The sequence below is a fragment of the Athalia rosae genome, chromosome 2, assembly GCF_917208135.1.
Source record: "Athalia rosae chromosome 2, iyAthRosa1.1, whole genome shotgun sequence".
NCBI lineage: Eukaryota > Metazoa > Arthropoda > Insecta > Hymenoptera > Athaliidae > Athalia > Athalia rosae.
The window spans coordinates 24419477-24441082 of record NC_064027.1 but is presented as its reverse complement, the minus strand read 5'-3'; the positions used below and the strand labels follow the sequence as shown (position 1 = coordinate 24441082).

The 21606-nt window shown below is 41.0% G+C and overlaps 2 protein-coding genes and 1 long non-coding RNA gene across 3 annotated transcripts; 1 reads left to right on the top strand and 2 right to left on the bottom strand.

The window, feature by feature from the left end:
• Positions 1-260: 260 nt before the first annotated feature.
• On the bottom strand, positions 261-5748 carry LOC105689146 (sialin). The gene is made up of 8 exons (XM_020854113.2): positions 5348-5748; positions 2355-2644; positions 2044-2289; positions 1887-1971; positions 1592-1809; positions 1379-1528; positions 1166-1298; positions 261-926 (listed from the first exon to the last, which is right to left on the bottom strand). Exons 1-8 carry the CDS (start codon positions 5370-5372, stop codon positions 478-480), a joined length of 1596 nt encoding a protein of 531 aa, XP_020709772.2. The 5' UTR covers positions 5373-5748; the 3' UTR covers positions 261-477.
• A 154-nt stretch (positions 5749-5902) lies between these two features.
• On the top strand, positions 5903-8497 carry LOC125500000. Its single transcript, XR_007277160.1, has 3 exons — positions 5903-6178; positions 6276-6444; positions 8215-8497. It is a non-coding gene; the product is annotated as an uncharacterized LOC125500000 (long non-coding RNA).
• LOC105689052 (phosphatidylinositol 3-kinase 3) lies at positions 8314-20183 on the bottom strand. Its single transcript, XM_048650927.1, has 12 exons — positions 19227-20183; positions 15382-15517; positions 14673-14919; positions 13339-13588; positions 12534-12706; positions 12355-12424; positions 11301-11458; positions 10531-10774; positions 10155-10459; positions 9891-10066; positions 9615-9808; positions 8314-9537 (listed from the first exon to the last, which is right to left on the bottom strand). Exons 2-12 carry the CDS (start codon positions 15469-15471, stop codon positions 9291-9293), a joined length of 2154 nt encoding a protein of 717 aa, XP_048506884.1. The 5' UTR covers positions 15472-15517; positions 19227-20183; the 3' UTR covers positions 8314-9290.
• Positions 20184-21606: the final 1423 nt, after the last annotated feature.

Below are 21606 nucleotides of genomic sequence, written 5' to 3'. Positions count from 1 at the left end.
TGTTGTCGAGAAATCGATACCGCTACGAAGAGAAAGTCAGCTACGTCATCTGAATTCGAATGGACCAAACAGCTGAGAATCTTTCTCGGATGGTAAGGTGGAAAAAAAATGAAGTATGATAGCAAACGAGCCGCGAGTCTCGAACGGCTGGTTTTGACCAACTGCTGCGAATAGTAGAATCCAGCCATGCAGAAGCAACATCGGTCGGCAAGTCATAAACGATAAAGCTGTGCGCTCACTTTTGCAGCAAAGAAGCAAAGTTTTTATAAAAATTCATTCTTTATTTACATGGTATTTCATTTTACAAAATGGTAACGTTACTTGGTAACATGATGCGTGATGCGTTGGAGCATAAATACAATAGAATATCGTCCATTATTTATTTATTCGACGCGAGTTCGGACCTCTCGTTCGAGTAAAAATTGCAGATCGCGGAAGGTTTTGGAAAACAGAGTAAGATGAAGTCGAAGTTTCACTTCATGCTGCAGTCTTATCTTTCAGAGATACAAGTTCCTCGGAATGCACAGCGTTTTCTGAGTTCGCTACTTTACCCGGAACACTCGAATCGGTTGAATTATTCCAAGATTGAAGTTCCCCGGTACCGAAAATTGTGAACATCAGAGCACCGGTTAGGTAGACGGCGGCGAGGATCCAAAATATTATCCTCCATTGAGGGAATGTTTGATTCTCGAAGGTCAACGTACCGACCATAAAACTGCTGACCGTTCCACCCAACGAACTCAGGGTATTCGCCATTCCGAAAATTGTACCGGAGAAATTCGGAGCAATGTCCAAACCGTTCCCAAGAAAACCACCGGTTACCGCTCCGTTTATGGTCAGGGCGGTTGTGAATATCACGACGGAAGTGACCCTGTCACATCCCAGATAAGCCTGAACTATCATCAGGATACCCGGGAACGTTAGTGCTGAAACAAAATGCAGATATCAACGACAATTGACTTTTTCAAATTGACGTTCACTCGATCGCCAATCAACTTCGGTGGGGATGGATACGCAGCTTTATTAATAGGACTGAATCTTAGAAATGAAGTGTTACATGGACAGTTGATTAACGACGAAGCCGTTGCTACGCTTTTAATATCCATTAAACCGACAGTCTTCATCAGCGTCAATTAATGAAACTAAAAGTTCAAATCGTACTCACCGAAGGCACTGAAAGATTTGCGGATCGTCGTCACGGATATTCTTTTACTACGTCTCAAGTAATCGGCGAGGGTCGCCATGAATACTGCACATAAATACTTTCCGAGATACGGTAGAGATGATAGTAAACCGTTCTAGAAAACGAAAAAAAAAACTATACGTATAGACTAGTCGTCATGGGTGGAGAAAGAGCGAAATGAATGATATTTTTCACCTCCTTGATATTGAAGTTCAAAATATACTTCATGTAAGACGGCAATTGATTGACCACGGTGAAGTATCCGAAGACGTTGCAGCCGTGGGTAATTATGATTGCCCAAACCGGAGGTGAGGTCAGCAACGCTTTCCATGGTACGGCCAAGTGCTTTAAAGTGGAATGAATTCGTTATCGAATGACATTTTGCCGAAGAGGAGGGCTATTGTGTACCTTTGAGGAAGAAGCCGTCCCGATAGCCTCTTCGATGTATCTTCTTTCAGTTGAAGAAATCCGAGGATGCTGGGCGGGAGAATCGAAGACAACCAAAAACCAGACGATACTCCAGATCAAACTGATCCCTCCGGTTACGTAAAACACCGATTCCCAACCCAAGGATGCTATGAGGTAACCGCAAATCGGCATGGTAATAGCCGCGCCTAACGAGGATGCTGCAATATATTCAAAATGTACGTAGCGAAAATGTTCGGGTATTAAAATTTCTGTGGTAAAAATTTTAAAACCTCACCCATCATGTTCGATACAAACTTGCTCCGTTCCATGGGGGGAATCCACCGGGCGGTCATGGGATGAATGGCGGGCCAAGTGGCTCCCTGAATTTAAGAGAAAAAAAAAAACCTCGAATCTCCGTTTTTCGTACGATGAAATTCTCTCTTCAAACTCACCAACATCAGTCCCAATATGATTCTGACAACTGTGACCGCGACGTAGCCAAATGAAGCTGCCACTGGGGTGAACAAGGTAATAGCGCTCGCGGCTAACATACTGTATCCGAATACTCTTTTTGCTCCGACAATTTCGGCGAGTCGACCTCCCGGTACCTCCGTGCAAATGTATCCCCAGAAAAAGCTTCCCAAAATCAGATTGACCTCGTACTCGTCCCACATGTACCTCGTCTGTTCCAAGACGTCCTGAAACGGGTTCATTCGTCGATGACGTTATTGCATCATCCGATTTTCGAACGATGAAGACTCACCATCTTCGATACATGATGCTCGGTTTCCTGGAAGCTTGCGTTCCCCGTATGATTCTCCCCAGATAACCCGACGGGGTATACGAATAGAGGAGATTCCGTGACGGGAGATTCGTGCAACGTAGGTCCTCCGCACCCAGAATCTTCAGGGATTGTTGAGTGATTTCCGTTACTGTGATTTCTCGGTACCACCATGGCGACAATAGCTATTGTGAGATTTACGCGGAGCATGTAATTCAACATGAATCCAAGTATTACCATGATATTCAGTACCTGGCGACATGTTATCCCGTCTGAAAAAAATAATTCAATCTCCGTCTACTTTTCCCCATTTTATTTCATTTCATTTTATTCTTACAGTAGAAGATACGTACGAAAGGAAACGAACGGTCGTTACGCGACAGCGGATAAAACTAGTTCCATCCACTTCGAATAAATTTGAGGAAATCGTTAAGTTATAAGATAGGTGGAAACATCGTTTAGTTCGAACGAGGACTCCGATCGACCTGACAAAAATGTCTGGTCTATTGGAATAACATCATAAAATATTATCTTCGGTACACCAAAATAACCTGCCATATTCATTATCAAGCCCGCAGACTTGGTCGATCGGATCGCGTTTTTTCACAGCCGAAATTTTGTTCAAAGCATGTTACAAGCCAACAAGCGTAGCAGCTACTGCGAATTTTCCTTGTTTTTTCATTTTTTTTTTTTTTCTTTACAGCTGTATCCGCTAACATTTCGACCGCACGTGTCAGGAAACTTGATAATAATACCATTTTTTAGATAACAAAAGCCCCCGTTGGTTAGCAACAACCTAAATATCAAGATTTCGAATTGTTTATGTATGTAGACGGAACTTCCGCTACGCTATAAATTGACACGAGTGCGGATAATTGAACGTGACTTCTGGACACGTGGGAAGTTCTTTTGTCACTTTTAAATCGGTACAGCGTTGATCGAGTGTCGATTAATCAACATGTCAAATTTCAGTGTTGACAGTAACAAATCAAATAGTTGATTGCGCAATGATCGTATAACGACACATGTTGATGAGCCCGCCAAAGACACGTTACACCTTTGGCAGATGTCCAAAAAAAACGACGCGTGAAGATCGAAATTAGTTGGTAAACAAGTTGTACACACATATACGTACGTAACGTCTTCATTGTTTTTCGGTTTCCGACGGTTTCCCCGCGGTAAAACTTTAAGGTCGCGAAATTGGTAATCGCACCAATTGTTACCGTCCAACGATCGAAACGATGCACAAAAATATCATACGATTACGTAAACGAGCGATTTTTTAGTCGTGGACTCCGATCGTCGTGGTCAAAAGTTCGTACCGTTCATTGAATGAAAGTCCGTTCGATAGTTTTACGAAGAAATTCACAGCCGCGAGAAGTATGCCTGCGGAGTACGACAAGACGTCGCGACGCCCGTAAATACTTGGACTAGGAGGAGGTTGCCCAAGTATTTATAGACAGCCTTAGCCTTGCCCTGGTGCTTCGCGAATTGAAGTCAAATGCGACTAGAGGCTAGTAAGCGAACGGCATTTGATCTTTTTTTAATTACTAAAACTTCTGATTCGATTCGATACGATTCGACGCTACTCATTATACCATAACTAATGCAAAGACTACGTAATCGAGTGGCATTTATTAAACATTCTATACACGCAAATCGTACCGGTGGAACGGTTATTAAGAATCAACGTGAAATTCGTTGCGTTGTACAAGGGTTTTCCTATTCCACGTACAGTACTATAATTTTCCGACATTTTGTCATATCCAATTGTATCACGATAATTGCTATAATTATTTTGTCATGAGCTCATTTTTCTTTTCCCTAACAATGTTCGATTTTTTTCCGCTATCTAGCACATTACGCGCCCGTCTCTAAAACACGAAATGATGATAGGTTGTCTCGTTATGAATAATTTACTTATTCGTGTAGCGGACCGATTACGTTTCATCGATACATGAGTGGGTATGTGAAGGTTCAATACATCCGCGTGTGAAATAATTGTACATTTCCTTTTGATCGAATTATGATAACGACGTCTTTTCAAACATTTGTGCAACAGTGTATGCACACGTGTATCTTGTAAGATTTTTGTTTAGTTTAGTTACGTAACAAAGCTGGCCGCTCAGCATGCAAACGATAGAGCTATACAGATATACTAGGATCGCAAACCATAATCCAAGGTCATATGAAACGTGAATGTATATACATATAGGTATTATCGTTCTAAGATATCTACGAAAAAAAGAACCGAAACAAAAAAAAACGTGTGGTAAGAGTAGATAAAATTAGTTCAATACATGAATGTGCCAATTTTACGATTCAAATGTTCAGAAAATTCATTTTAACGGAGTTTGAATAACCGATTTTTTTTTTTTTTATAGAATCCTCGATCGTATGTAAGGGATGTTATTGATCGTGCACGGACTGCGGGGTGATATACTTCGCGTGAATTTCGAACACGTTTTACCCGAGTTGAGGGAACTTCCTCTCAACCGATCGATCGTATATGTATAGTTCTTCACATCCACGCGTCCTGCGGAATCCACATCAGCAGCTGATACATTAGTCAGAGGGTATGAGCTTAGGGTGCAACGAGCCCGTAGAAGCGCAGCATTTTCCATTCAGAAAATTGATCCATTTCACGACGTCGTATGTATGGAGAGCGATTACTGGTCCACTAAATTAATCCGTCGACGAGTGCGGTTATCGATCAGATCGCGATGATGCGTGTGCCACAATAAACCACATATACTCGCCGATCAATTTTACAATCAAATGAGGAGGTCCCGTTCGACCTTCTAGTCATAAATCATGATCAAGTCAAAAGTTGATAGTTCAATGATAATCGCCAATCAATTAACTACGAATCTCTTCATTGAATTCAGAATGCCAAATAAAATGATTGCCGAATAAATCAATTGATCAATCGATTCTATTCGTCATCGAATTTAATATTGATAAAAATAGCTTACCTCCTATGATACGATTCGATGCCATGTTTCGTACTATCGACCTTTCTATATGAGAAAAAAATTTGAAATTCGAAAAGAAATTAGCGAAAAAAAAAATCAAACAAAAAAAACTAACAACTTTTCAACACCGTCCGACGAAGATTTCCGTTTGCAAAAGATTACTAAATTTGATTGAGGTAAAAATTCAAAAAATAGTTTATTTTTAGACAAGGAGCCTGAAGGCGGCCCTGCCGCTTTAGCAGCAGCGAGCGGCGCGATGTACTTGAATATCTCTGCGTGGGTGAATTTATATTATTCGTTAGATGTGTAGAACCTATAACGACGACATAAGCGCAGAGCTTGCGCACGAACAAGTAACCCGCGCGCGTTTGAGTCAACGTACTTCTGGCACCGATACACTGACCAGCAATGACGAGCGATTGGGATCGACTGGACTACCAAGTCGGCCTCTACATTATGGCGTAACGATCACTAGGTATATAAGGTTTGGTTTAGACTCGAGGGGGGCAAAATGATACGTCGTAAAATTTCCTAGAAAATAATATAACAACCTCGACCTGGGTCCCCCTCAAACTGCCAAGAGAAGTATATCGGAGGTGTGTCGCCAGAAACGCGCCACGATTGGCTGCCCGCGCCGTACTTTTTTCTCTTTCACTTTTTGTCTTATTTTATTTTTATTTTATTTGTTTTTTTTTCTTCCTTCATATTCATTCATCTCCATCCTCGTTTTTTTTTTCTCTCTCTCAGAATCCGTGACGTAACACCACTTTCAAAGCGTGACACAGAGAGCTGCTGCAGAACTGAAAAGAGAACTTTCGGGGGAGTCTATAGGTACGTACGTATATGAAAGAGGCGACGGACGCGGCGGGTACGGGGAGATTATTTACCCCTAATTAAGAACACCGGGCTCCACGAATGTGTTTCTTAGATACACGAGGTGGTCCTACTACCTACGGTTAAATTCTACCTACCTATCTACCTACCCGTGGGAAAGATTCACCCGCAGGACCTGAGGCGAGAGCTGTTGCAGCAGCAGCAGCATCAGCGTCAGCGGCGTCAGCAGCGTCAGCAGCTCTGCGAGAAACGTACGTCTCTCCGTAAGTGCCCAACAACCATTATAAATACACTACATATACCTACCGTATAACGTACCGTATGGGATGGCGAAAGACCACCGCACGAGTGCCCCTTTCTTTCTTCTTCCTCTTTCTCCGACTCGAGTAACAGCCTCCTCGGCCTCCTAGCCCTTGGTAAAGTGACGTGAGAAAATTTTAGGGCGGCTCGCGTGCTGCATACACAACTTCTTACGCTATATGGTGTCAACAAGCGTCTCGCTTTCTGTATATATGTGTATTATAATAAAACTCTACTTCTGTGGGGTCTCGACGCCGAAGACGTCGTACGGAGCGGAGAAGGGGAACGAAAAAATACCACCTCCCCTTCCATGTGAACCAACATTTTTATTGAATACGTATATCATCTTTTACTACCAATAAAAACCCGTTCCCCCTTCCCACCGCTAATCAAAGTTCGGCAATTAGGTATGTTTAATGTTGATTATTACACGACCGCACGTTGATATCGTCGCGGAACTTGGCTTCGTCTGACAATGAAAGCGTGGGGGCTCGCCTTTTGCGTCACCACGGGTGCCGGAGAATCGGCAATATTATTTTTTGCCCCGAGACACGTACAGTTCGTATTACCGCACAATCATCGGACACCGGTACTTCGATGCATAGTAATTACATGTGTTTGTACAAAATACACATGTGAGTTGTTTCTATCAATCGCGTTCAACGAACACACGTTCCAAGTTACTTGATTCTCCTTGAATCTTTTACCTTCCATAAACGCGATTTTCTACACACGTGTACCACGGGTTCTGATATACGTGAGCAGTTGAATTTTAACGAACTTTTTCCCTTCTTATATCTCCAAATATCTTTCCATATAATATTTCTTTTTTACTGTTATAGAAATTCGAAGTACCTGTACATAATTTTCTGCATATTTTTTGGTAGCTCGAGGGTCTTTTTTCAGCCGCATTCATCCACGGCACTGGCATAGTTCGGAGTTCCTTCGCCCCTTCTGAATTAAACTCCGACAAAAGAAAGGCATGAATGTCATAAATGACAAGTCGTTCACTTCTCGTTGAATAATTTAGCCCTAACTGTATATACGTACGGATGATACGGTGTACATTATTACAGTTGCAATTATACGACAAGTCAAGCATAATTGTGACGGACATTGTTAAGACCACCGTGAAACGAGGTCACATATTTATTAGTGCACGTTGGAGAATTGGATTACCGAGGATCATCTTAACTCGATGATTCTTCTTCTTCTTTTTTTCTTCAATTTTTTCAATTTTTCCTCATTTTCTCTTCCAATCGTGACGAAGAGCGACGTCACGCCTTCGAAAAATTTACATAGAGACGTAAGAAAGAAAGAGGATATAAAAATAAAAAGTGTAAAGAAAAGACGACAAGTTTCTCTTCTTCTCTTTCTATTGTGAAAGGCAATACGGTACATGCTGCAGTAGTATGCATGTGAATCCTTAGTAATTACAGCTCATTTTCACCATAGGTATACGGTAAAAGTTTTCCATGGACTTTACGACGCGGTATACGCGTATATTCGTATCAGCGGTATGCAGACGAAATTCGTGCCGACTCAAAATCCAAGTTTCGCCAAACCTTTTTTTTCTTCTTGCACTTTTTTACGGCGAATCCCCAAGCGTAGGTCTGTCGACTCGCTTTTATCTTTCACAGGGGGAAAAAATGATCATCTTGTGTCTAATTACTTAATTAAGGTCATTCGAACTGTTGGTCACACCGCACAACGCTATAACAATATACTTGTAGACGTCGCATTGATCTATGGAAACTTGAAGAGAAGCACACAGCGCACGGTGATAACGGATGGAGATAAGTGGGAAAAAAATGTTCCACACACGGATAATGTATTGAAGTGAGTAGTACAACGTAATTTATTGAATTCTATGTACAATCTGCTATCGTATTGTATAGGTATATATTAGTTACATATCTTTGAGCGTGTCTCTTCAAGAATTTTTAACTAATCCGCGAAAAATAAACAATAATAGCCATGCTAATAACTACCGAAAATCCTATTCAAATGAAATAGGAAAAAAGCTATTTTATGGTGTGAAAAAATATTCCAAAAAATTTCTATACCGTTTAATATGAGTTTATAATTAACACACGATATTCAATGATATATACTTGTCGTTGATCTTACAATTAGCATACATTTGTGTATTAAAAAAACATGATTCATGGCAATCATTATTTATTTTTATAATATAGATCCTTTTCTCTGGGTGCTAATAAGACGGAGTATGAGAAAGAAAGAAATTGATACAGCGCAAATAAATTAAAACGAGATATTAGTAGAAGTATGTAGACAAAAAAAAAATCAGAATGAAAGTAAATAAAAAAAGAAAGGAGTCTACAATTTTTAAAGTAACAGCAAACATCGCCCCTTTGTAATGGAGTATGACATAATTATAATACGTATGGATATAGGTATAGGTATAGTGTAACGATGAAAAAGGTACTGCCGTAGATTATAAAATTTACATATTACTATATAATTCGCGATATTGCACACAGTTTATATGGTATAGTCGATAAATACGTTTACACACGTATATTGTCACTTACAATAAGAGGGGTCCCATATTCGTGACCGAATCAATCATCGTCATTATCATCGCCGAAATCGCTGAGCCTAACGAACGCTTTACCCGCGAAACCTCGTAAATAATCAGATAGTATCACGATACCAATTATTTTCGAGGATCTGAAGAACCGGGCTCACAATCGCTCACGATCACGTGTACGTAGTCAGCGGATCCATAGGGCGATCCGCAAAGTAAACCGCAATCGCAAGAACGATTTCACATGTGGGTTCAAATTTATTCCAATATGTTCAGTTTGCTGTTGGTTTTTCTGAGCTGAGCTCGCCACGGGATAATCGGACCGTTGTCGACGTCGTCATTAGCTTCTCGTCGCTTTTCAACTTCAAGTTTTTCATCCTTCTCCCTTCCTCCTTTCACCACTTCCTTCACCTTGACTACTAGCGCTGGAATAGTCTCCGACGGAGGTGGAGTCACTTCTACTTTCGGCGCGATCGTGCTAGGACTCGAATTCACGTGATTGGCCCTGGAAACGAGGGAAATCGAAATCAAATCACGCAACGCGAATACCATTGGATGATGGAAGACAAAATTTGAACTCACTTTTTCTCATCGACGTGATCTTTCTTCGCGAGCAGCTGTCTCTTCCACGCTGGAATGGCCTTTTGTCTTTTCTCCTCATTTTCTCGAGCGATCTGCTCCTCCAACTCTTTTTTCGCACGTTCAGCCGCCTTTCTCGCCAACATTTGTCTTTTCCAAATGGGAATCACATTTCCGGCGCTGTCTTTCTCTGGGATCTGTGAAGAGGATTTGATCGATTTAATTAGGCTCCCTGTATCGTCGCGTTTGTCGATTCGCGAACAACTGAACCGTACGTACCTGATCCACGAATTTCGAAGCGTTGTACGTTTTATGTATCTCTGATATGAGATTCTGCTCCTGCGATTTTTCGACCTGAGCTCTTTCGACTTTTAATTTTTTGATACCGGAGATATCCTTCGACATTTTCAACTCCGCGATCAGGTCTATCTTCTGAACGAAAAACGGTTCCGAAACTGTAAAAAAATTTAAACAATAATGAAAAACACGTGATACTTCATTTCCAAAACTAAATTCGAAGACTGCTACGCAATATTCATTCACCGTTTGTCATGGACACGCTCCTCGGTGGCGGTGCGGAGAACGTTTTAACTGCGTGCAATTTTGTATTGGTCCTCCGAAGTTGGACGCTCGTCAGGTCCTGGATACTTATCGTTGCCAGGGGTTGATGAGGCCTCACGGTTTCCGTTTCCGCGCTAGTTTGACCTTGCGATTGTTCTTTGTTCTTCTGCAACGGCGGAAGTGGCGGAGGTGGCGGTCCGGGTTGAAGGAATTGTGGTTCCGGGGAGGATTCGCCGCTCGCTTCTTCCAAATCCTGTCTGCTCTGAATGTCCAGGTTGTCGACAGACCTTGAGAGTACGCGAGAAAATTAATCTACCGGTCAGAAAGGGTTCGTGAGAATTTTGAGTAGTGAACTCACCTGGCTTTCGAGAGCGTGTTTTTACCCGAGGACTTGTGTATGCTTTTCAGATACTCCGATGGTTTGAGAAGCGTGTTCGAGTCAGCGGCATTGATGAATTTCGGTGGAATAAACGGTAGAACCATGTGTTTGTTGATCAGGTGATTCACCTGCTGCGGTTTAATTTCCTCCACGATCTCAACTTGCGAACTGTTAGTCCCGTCGACTTCCGCCTCCTTCGAAGATACGCCGTTCCTGATAGCCGCTGTGCCGCGACAAAGGGGCGCACGTTATGGTCAAAAGAAGGGGGATTTATCATACGAAGTGGGGGGGGGGGGGGGGGGGAGGAGGGCAAAAGAAAATACAGGGAGAAAGAAACTAGTAAACGATCATTATTATAAGTGGTTGGTCAGCGGCACCCGATGTGTATGTAAGTGAAATCTAGGTAAGTATATTATATGCCCGTTGCCTGACATGGTCTAGTAAAGATCGCATCCATAATCACTTTATAAGACTCCAATTAAAAGGCAACACCAGGTGCAGCATAAACTCAAGAGCAACAACAACACCCTAAATTCAGCTGAATTTAAAAGTTCAATTACACGATCCGACCAATGAGGGAGGGCGATGTCCGCCAAATTAAAACCACCGGCTCAACGACGACTTATCCCCGATTCGATTCAGCTAGTTTTCAGGCGTATTTAAAATCTACTTTCAAAAATTCATTCGCATCCGGTATTCGATACAGATTTTAGCGGAAACGGAAACAGGTATAGCATCGTATCACTCACTCGATGTGACGCCAGTTTCACTTCTGTTTTCCTGCCCAGCGTCCATCCCTTCCGTCCTATTTTCCTTCGCTACAACTTCGATGAGTTTTGAGTTAATCACGATTATTTCCTCCGGGTCAAGCGGAGGCGGCGGCGGCGGAGGAGGTGGCTTGACAAAACTGAAAATTTGAAAAACATCCGCTGTCTTATTTCAGATTATCGTACAACGATCTCCGTACGGCTCGATAGAGGGAATGAGTCAACGATTATATTGGTAATACGCGGTAATTTGTTCATGTCATCATACCGCATTTATAGTCCGATTAAGAATTAATCACTTAGCGAATAATGATCGTAAATAATTCCCGTTATGATTCATTGGCTCATCGTCTGAATCTTATCCGATAAAGGATAAAACTATACAACTGACGTGTAGTTGCATTTGCACAGGTGTGAAACAAACTTCATCGACAAAGTATGGGAAGGAAAATACTTCTCCGCCAGTCAACAAAATTTATTTTCTATCGCAGTTTCGAATTCACAATAGTTATCAATAATCGAAGCAATCGACACTGTTCTGATTCATAGCTGATAAAGTTCTAGCGCACAGAATAAACGAAGGTCGGTTTCAGCGATCTATTTTCCATCCAATTAAATTATACACCGAGTTTTTCTCGTCGTGTTGTTATCGACGTGCACCACAAGCAACGAAATCTGACGATAATTTCCGTTAAATTAACCATTTCGGAAGCAACATTTTTTAAGGTCGGACATGGATCGGGGAGTCGATTCTTCGTTGATTGATAACTCGGAGAATTTTACGGATGATACACTGACGTATGCGTGCGATGTGCAGAAAAACAATTAAGGCTAATTAATTGAGTTACTTGTTACAGAATAACAAGCAGTAAGTGGAGTTCAAGTTACGCAATGATTGGCGATACACCAATATATCGCGATAAATAATTGATCACGATTGTCGACGGAGTCTAACTAACTAAACGGGAGTTCTCGGATCTTAATAAAGAAAAAAAAATAAAAAAAATGATCGCTCTGATCAATCAGCACTCGTTACCTGGATCCATTTGTGACGATTTTAGGCTCCTCGATCTCTACTATAGCGCTATGCGCCGAAGTTTTTCGCTCTGAAATGAGAAAGAAATATTGTCTTTCGAAAAATGAAGGGACAAAAAAAAAGGGGAAAATCATCGCCCAGCGGATTGTAATTTTTACAGTCATTGTCATTTTCAATACCTGAATTTGTTTCGGGCAACTTATTCTGTTTGTCGATCCTTTCGCTGCTGCTGTTTCTGGAAAGAGAAGGTGTAGACGTCGTTGACGAAAATCCCTGGAGTTCGCTACTCATGTTCGACGATTCGCTGACGCTACTCGATCTGCTATAATGTCTGTCTGCTTTCCGCGAGTTACTGAAGCACAACGATTTTATATTATTCGCTTATTTATTTTTCAGTCAATCTTAATTATTCACGGTGACAATCGAGTAATTCGCGTAGAAAACATAATAAAACTTAGACGTGTCAGAAATTGTATAATACCGCGATGCGGTAACGGGTTGCGGCAGATTCTCTTTCTTCCTACAAAATCATTTCTGCCGAAGCCATTTTATCGAAAAACTTGACAATCTCAGAACTCGGGTACAACTTTATTTCATTCCACAGTAGCCGTAAGACATTTTTCTTATTCATGTTTCAAGCGCACCTTGACTTTCATAGAATTCCAACGCTAGAAATTTCACTTTTTACAGTCATCTCAGGAAATCCACTCAATTTTGAACCGTTCGATGTCCATTGTACCGGGCATATTCGAAACGGACTACTCCGTTTTTGTTTCGCAGAATCAGCCGACTGAATAAACGAAGGATAGCCGGCGAATAGTGTAATTACAACGTACAGAAAAACGCCAAATGAAATATTGAGCGTATCTCATACGCGACTGGACCTCCACATTACAGACAAGAGGGTTCGATAAAATTCTGTATCTTCGCCATATGGGATAAGAAAGGGGGGAAGAAGGGAGCTGAATAATGGTTATAACCCACCTGCTATCGGAAACGTTATCAGCAATTTTTTTGTGGGATGACGTCACGCTGTCGGTTTCTGCCTTGTGCAAACAGATTTGTTCGTAAGCATGTTCCGCGGTGTCCTTGATTACGTTGGATCTTATCAGTCCGACTCCATTGCTAATTGGTTTGTAGTGATTGCTCTTGTTAAGATTGTTGTTGTTGGTGTTATTATTGTTATTGTTGTTGTGGTTGTTGTTGTTATTTGTGCAGTGGACGTCCACTTTTACTGGAAACGGGAGAGAAAATAAAAATATGAATACAAAATTAAATGAAACATGGGAGGACATAAGTCAAACGTGCGATTACTACTTTCTCTGATAATGAAGGTGGCAAAAATTCCGGATATAATCAACGAGCGGATCTCTCCGCGTGTATATCGAACTATACAGAGATAGATATATCAGAGGAAGCGCATGTAATGCGCGGTCGATAGCGAAACGACAGGATACGTGTCCATACGTAAAAAAGTGACGATCCTCAACAGCGATCACCGATCACTCATAATTGATCGGATAAGTTGGTCAGTCGCTATTGACCGGCTAATCTCGCATCGTTGAAATTATATTATTAACGCGATGTGCGGCTCCGAAGCCTATCAATTTGAACGAGAGTGTTTTATTATACACATTACGTGGATGCACGATTTCCTTCATATCTTGTCGTTGCTCAAGGAACTCCTTATCTATGTAAAATTATTTTTGCGGATGATTTTTTCCGCGAGATATTCGTTCTTTTGATTTGTCGTTTTTTTACACTTAACTCGAGTGAAAGTGTGTTATATGGCGTGCAAAAAATTTGAATAGAAAATTTACACGTATAGCAATAAAAGATTGGATAAGATTTTATTCGATTCCGAACGAAATCTTCTTTTCTCCCGAGGTCGACATCCTCGACACATCGAACCATCGCACGTGATAGGTTATTGATGCAGATGTGGAATAAATACACCGGCGACAGGTGGATTTCCGATGGAAATTAGCATATTGCGTAACGCGTTGCTCGCGATTATTGGATTCGCCGAGGGGCGCGATGTCCGCTAATATGAAAATCTTGACTCTCGTATTTCGGTTGGCGATTCAAATTCGCTGCAAGGATTGCGCAACCCTTACCCTCGATCCTTGTTCAGTCGTTAATTAAAAGCTGATAAGATCTTTATGAATACTATACGAGCGTCGCGACGCCCCGTTTTTAGTATACCTATACACGTATAATCTAGGAGAAAATGGAGAGGGCCTCCCGCAGCACACCAGATATCGAGGTCACCTTGGGCGGAGTACCGACACTCGGAATATCTGGGACGCGCCACTTACCGGTTAACGTCTCATCTTTCCTCTCTACGGCGTCCCGAGTCCCGGAGTCACCGAATAGAGGTGTTATTCTCGTGTAGACGAGATCGTGAGGACTGTGAAGGTAAAAGGATTCCGTATCCTTCGCCTTTGGCGTCGCCTCTGTGATGAAAGCGGTCATTGGGTTTATGTAAATCCCGTCGCGTGGCCTCGTACTCGGAGGGTGGAGAAAAAATGGCTCCTGGAACATCTCGCAGCCGCGGAGAGAACACTGAAATTCGAAATTAGGAGAGGACAATTCTGTTAGATTATGTCCTCGAGTGCGTAGGGATTATGAAAGAAATGCACGTTGCGTGACAATCGCTGTTCACGTACATATATGCGCGCATAGATACATACGTACAGGTATACTGTCAGCGTCACCGTTAATTCTAGTTTTCTTTCGAAACCGTGTGAAACATTATGTTTATTTCTCTCTCTTTTATATAGTAGTACCCGGCAACAATTCGTCACCCCGGAGTCACTCCAGTGGCCAGTTCGTGAACCGAAGTTGTAAAATTTCTAGCGAACGACTACGTCCAGAAATCAGATTACTCGTGTCGTTGTACATTCGTAATTGGATTTAGCAAAAGTAGAGAACGAAAAACCGAAATAACGGCGTCGTGGCGACGGTACGGTGGACATGGGGTTCCAGTTATTTGCGAAAATCAATCGGATACGGCTATAGAACTACCTTGTCGACCGAACTTGTTGTACAACTGCAGGTGGTTCCGTCGCTCAGATCCTCAGAAAAATCTGATCCTATGAGGTGATGTTGCGCCATTGCTTAATCCCCAGCATCAGAACGACGTTGTTTCGCTGCAGATTTCCTATGGACAATAATCAATTCGTTTATTACAGGTACCGCAACATTGCAGTAGAAAAATAAATTTCTGGCGATCACAGCAATTTATTATCGTGACTTTACCGTGTATAACGCGTGCTTGACAAATTTAACAATTTGATACGGTCATCTACATAGACACCCGAGGCTACGGTAGCGGGTACATCAGCCGATGGACAAAACATTGATGTTGAAATACAAATAAAAAATCGCCACTCACAATTTTGCGCAATCTAGGTGTACACGACGAAGCTTGATACTTTTAACAATCAGTCACGTTCGAAAAATTTGTTTGCATTTTACCATAAACATATAATTTCGATCTCCTTTGTTTCGATTCTGCAGAATTTCAATACAATTATTCTTTTGTGGTAGTTGTTCGGTGTCCACGGCCGTTCTAGTTCGAATACGACGCGCATAATATAAGCCCACACAGACACGTCGTATGGTACGAACGATTTTCAATAACTTATACTACTTTCCAAATATTTATCAATTTTTCTCGTGTACCGGACGCAGAATTTATTAAGAAGCTGCGTCATCGCTGCTTTCGCGAATCTCTATTTTAATAGTTTTCGATAGTAACAATATAACAACAATAACAACGATTATAAACGGGTGAAACTTTCGTATATACAGAAAAGTGGAGCGAAAAAATATACATTTTCGTTTGTATCTAAATGTATGTATAAACGTGCGCCGGAAGTCGATTTGCCAAATAGGCGATGATGGTGGTACGGCGGACTGCAAGGTGAAGGGATATAAAAAACCGGAAGTCTGACGTAACCCCTTGAACATTTCTAAAAAAAAAAAAATTATGCAACTCGAATGCCAAGTCCAGCGAAAGAATTTTTTCGTTTCGAACGACGAAAATCTAAGTTAGCGATAATCACGCGTTCGTTTCGCAAAAAAATTTGCTCTTTCAACCGATGCAGAGAACCATGTCGATCGGTTGCAACCCGTCTTCCTTCATGCCTTATCATTTCTTGCGCTCTACTAAATAGCTATACAACATCGCGTATATTTGCACAATTATAATACCACAACCACAAGCCCATGTATGAGAACGTTATAATACTCATTTACATAACTCGTCGATTTTATTCGCAGCTATATGCATACGATGATGGCCACACTAATAAAATGAACTAATGAACCTTTCTCCACTTAAATATGAGTTGGGAACATCACGTCTTTCCGAGTCTAATAAACGAGTCTATATAATACAACTGTCCCAGTATCGCGCTCATATAGATGGTTCTGATGAGTCGAGCTTCTTTCTGTCCTTTTTGATTTTTAGTAGAAATTAAATCTCATAACGATCGACGATCATAATTAAATTTGAATAAATAAACCGTAGCCTTTGGTCTTTACGATTTTAACTGCTAAAAACTCCGTAACTGCACGATCAATTAATTGACCCGCGTATTTCTTATCCAATCATCCTAATCAAATACATACATATATATATATATATATTCAATTTCAAAATGCACGCTCATTTAACACGGTGTTACATGGAGCCGGCGAATGGCTGGTAACTTGTTTAAAAATCAGCTAGGACGTGCGATGGCTCTTAATTTATTCGCTAAATTTATACTACTCTACAGTAGCTGGAGCAAATGATATTTTTTTCATCTGGTATATTCTTATCTCTATATTGCAACGCGTGATAAAGGTTAATTATATCCGAGAGGTGAAAAACTTCTTCGCTGCAAAGGCTAAAAGAGTATCTATCTTCTGATTCGCCACAAAAGGAGGAAGTGGACGAGCGAACTGTATAATAAGTGATTTTAAAACCCACCTTTAGCGTTTGTCCGAGCCGTGACTACGCGATCAAACCGTTGAATTAGATAAAGACTGAACGCTTTCCCGCATTTAAACAATTATCTGCTACATTCTAAATAATTCTTATGCTTTAACTTTCTATGCAGAAGCTAGCTATGCCGCGGCGAGGGAGGCAATTAACGGATTATATACCTGGTTGCGGTATACCTACATAGTGGGTGCGAATGACTCGCTTGAATTTAACCGCATCTACACGCGAATATACGATACGTATATTCCTCAACGAATTATCTTATTATATGGTGAAACGTAACAACTTATATTGCCACAATAGTAATTTCGATAATAGACACTCAAGTGTCACATAATGTTGAATCGCAGTTCCCAACAGCTGGTAAAAACAAATGTACAGGTGTACCTTCGTTTCATATTTCGCGCGCGACTTTAAATCGTAAGGGACTTTGGAAACATTTGCTGTTCTACCCACGCATCGAGCTCTCCGCGCGGTGAAACTTCCCGTCTAATGTATTTAATTACCTACCGCCATTATTGTTGTTATTAAAATCGGTTGTACACAGTGTGGAGAAGATTATTAAATTTTGCATTTATCTATGTAGAAATAGAAAATCAAAATGAGCAAAAAATAGAAAATTATCGATACATTCCACGGGAAGCATGTATAAAATACATAAAGTTATTGATATAATATGTGACATGAAAATTGATGTGATTACATCTACACTGCGTGCCTATGCAAGATATCGGTATAATAAAATGTGATATTAGAAAATAAAATATGCGGTATATATAATCTTCATTAACTGTAATTACGTATACAGCAATAGAGCACGATGGCCACGCTTTCCTTACACCCCATAAACATATTGTATAAATCGCGAATATAATTCGAGCTATATGGCATATCTAGGAACTCTGAGAATTTCATGCAGAGAAAATCGTATCGAGTTTTCACTCCAGCGAATTTTGAATACGGGTATGAAAATATTCGGTACGTACGTGTATGTAAACACACACGTTAATATGGGTACACCTATGATATGTGTCATTTATCGAGCAGAATTTCACTTCTACAGTTTTATATAATAATCGATTTCTCACTTCATGTACTCAACCTATTTTCTTCTTTTTTCTCTATTGATGCAGCATATAATAATGCGTTGGTCCGTATGTACCGGAAACCGGAAACAATCACGCTATAGATGAGTGAATCGAGGATGAGGAGGAAGAGGAACTCGTAAATGTATGATAAATTACACTTTCGTATGCATTAAGGTATATGTATATTGAAAAAATTTTGAAATCGAGTCGTAAGATATTTTTTTAACGTTCGTTTCCTCGATTACGTTTGCAGAGACGTACAATTTTCCCCGCAAACTCTTCTCCCATACGTGTACACGATTTGTCTTACACACGTGTGCACGAGGCGCCGCCGAGCCAATTGCGGTCAATCGATTTTATGGGCTTTTTTTCAATCCTTCCCCGCGTACAGTTTGACACTAAAATAAACTTTCTCGTTGTGAAGATGCATCTGCGAAACGTTTACTATTTGAATATTGTACAGCTATCTCCCTACAGGTAAGTATATACGTATACTATATTTATAGCTATGTCTCGATCACGTGTTGATTTTCTAAGCAGTCAGGCCTGACTTTAGGCTGACCGGTATAACTCAGGAGATAAAAGTTTAACTTCGTTTTCATCTTAAGGTTACAGTTATTCGTTCTCTTTTTGGTCAGCCGAACGTCGCTCTGTCCCACATCAACTATTTATATTTATGGACACACCGCAGGTTTCGCAGTTCCAAAAACCCAAAAAGCGGTACATAAACAAAATCAGCTGATCATCGGTATCGTTAGTATCCTTACTCGAATTCAAGTATATCATACCGTCTTTTCTCCCCACGATTTCTTTTCTCGGTACGTCCCCTGCACACGATCGAGTTGTTTCTCTCGTTCGTTTCTTTCTATCAACACTTTCCACGATGGACAACAATTTTTAAACAATTATAACAGTCGAATCCCGTCACGAGGAAATGCACAACACATGGGGAACGACAATAGTATTTCACAATATATCAATGTTCTTTGCCTTTCAGCGATGTTAACAGTTCTGCGCTTACTGCAGTTAAGCCGTTGCGGTTCGCGTATATGGGCCACTAATTAATTATCTATAACACCGTTTGTTCGTTCGTTAGTCAGTTAGTTAGTTAGTCGGTTGCTCAGTTAGTTCATTCGTTTACGTTACTATCCGTCAGTCCGCGAAATCTGAAATAGTCGCGCGATGAGCGTGCGTTTGTACGTCGGGCAACGAACTCCACGGCAACCGACATCCAGGTGCAGAAAGCGACAGACCGGGACTCAGGTCCAACACCTGCCTGCGCCAACTGTTCCCCAAGCTTCAGTCCGAGGTTCTGTGCCACCTCTCCCACCATCGTCGGTTGTACACCGCCGTCGCTATCACCGTAATTTGCAATATAGGTCCTCGATTATTGTGTCGATAACCTGCCTCAATTTTCTTAAACATCTTATCCGCTTGCAACATCATCGGAGACCGTCCGAGAAAATGTCACAATTGAAATCCCTTCTCCACGCCGCTTAATGAGGATTCATAATTTTATCTTATTGTAATGGATAGACCAAGTTGAACGATAATTAACATTCGTCGACTACACCGAGTCGAAAATTAAGCACTCTAAACTTATTTTCGCATTCTAAATTTCGAACCCGATTCGAGGGATTTATAACGGAGTATATATATACCGCTTTACAGCAGTTCGGTAGATGATTTCAAACTGAACGGCTATTCTTTTAACCGCGAGCCGCAGGAATCGTTGTGTTGCGTAGATTCCAAGAAGCTATATAGCTCTATCTACTTCAGACTAGTTAATAACTGAGACCGTAAGAAAGTAGAACTTTTCAGCACCATACTGCTTATACTCTTGCGGCTGCTGCTGCTGCTGCTGCTGCAAATACTTCCGTGTAGTCTCGCGGGAGACGACTTTAAACTAACGGAATTTCATGTGCCAGCGAGCGCCCGCGCACCTCATCTTCATAGTGTCACATATCTATAGCTGTACCTATATACGCAAAGAAACGAACGAGATTGATGTAGATTAATCAACTCGAGATAGTTTTTTTATTCTCTTCTTTTTATTTCAATACAGATGTTTATGCTTTAAATACGTTAGTCACCGAAGTTAAGCGGCTTCTTCGATCGTTTCTTACCTTACAGAAGTCACCGCAATATCGTACGGAGCTTCGGTGCAGCATCCCATGGATTTCTATGTACCGGTACGATAATGATCTGCAGCTGGATAGTTATTGCGGTACATCGAAGCAATCAACGCCCCTGATAAATTGTCTCAGTGTGCAGACTATATTCCGGTATATATTTTATAGGAGGATGTCATACCATATGGGGATCTAACAAACGGACTACATTCGAATCATCCCTTCTTTGGAGTGACGTGTTCAATTTTTATAAAATAAGATGGAATATTCTCGATTGCGGATATTGATTGATCTGTAACAACAGTGAGGAAGAATCGCCGATGGATCGGTACAGCGATCGGAGGATAAAAGCGAAAAGTTGACCCAAAAGTGCACTGTCGTGAGAAAAGACGTTAGACTTAATAATCGATAAACCGGAGCATGGGATCAGATCGAGAGATTTTCAACTCTCATTTTTCTCTGTATTCCGCGGAGTTTAGTAGCTCCGGGTCGTGAATGCTGATAAATTTTCTATCTGCGATTTCAAATTCGGTGCATATAAATCATAAATTTCACACTGATAAAGTGTTACTGAATCTCAAGAAATATAGGCAATTTATCGCTCGTTGAAAGCCCATCTTTCTCCATTTGTACATTACACATGGACTGTAAGTTTTTTTTTTTTCTCTCTAAACTCACCTACCACGTTTTCTAATCTCATGCCTCGTTACGTTAAACGCGTTTGTAAGTCGACCAACTCCTCGAATTCTACATTCAAATAATGCAGTTATATTTTTGGTCATTTTAGGTTTCAAAGTCGTCTATATTTCAGAATAGATAAGGGAATCACGTGAATGGAATATCATCTATCGGCAATAGACTGTGTAGTCATAGATGTAGGTATGGGATATATTATAATACCGCGAGTAAAGGAAAGTCGCAGTTTATGCATAGCGTATAGTTGAAGAAGCGTTTTAACGTTACAGGCTCACGTGTATTGTTATGTAGGTATGTTGTTTCCATGTGAATTACAATGGAACGATAATCTAGTGAATTT

Excerpts from the sequence above, each read along its gene's own strand:
- LOC105689052 (XM_048650927.1), bottom strand. The coding sequence starts at position 15,471 with ATGGCGCAACATCACCTCATAGGATCAGATTTTTCTGAGGATCTGAGC. Across the intron at positions 12,425-12,533 it reads GTTGCCCGAAACAAATTCAG|AGCGAAAAACTTCGGCGCAT; the intron begins GTATTGAAAATG and ends TTCTCATTTCAG. Across the intron at positions 10,775-11,300 it reads TGAAACTGGCGTCACATCGA|CGGCTATCAGGAACGGCGTA; the intron begins GTGAGTGATACG and ends GTCGCGGCACAG.
- LOC105689146 (XM_020854113.2), bottom strand. The coding sequence starts at position 5,372 with ATGGCATCGAATCGTATCATAGGAG. Across the intron at positions 1,972-2,043 it reads TCATATTGGGACTGATGTTG|GGAGCCACTTGGCCCGCCAT; the intron begins GTGAGTTTGAAG and ends TCTTAAATTCAG. Across the intron at positions 1,810-1,886 it reads GTTTGTATCGAACATGATGG|CATCCTCGTTAGGCGCGGCT; the intron begins GTGAGGTTTTAA and ends AATATATTGCAG.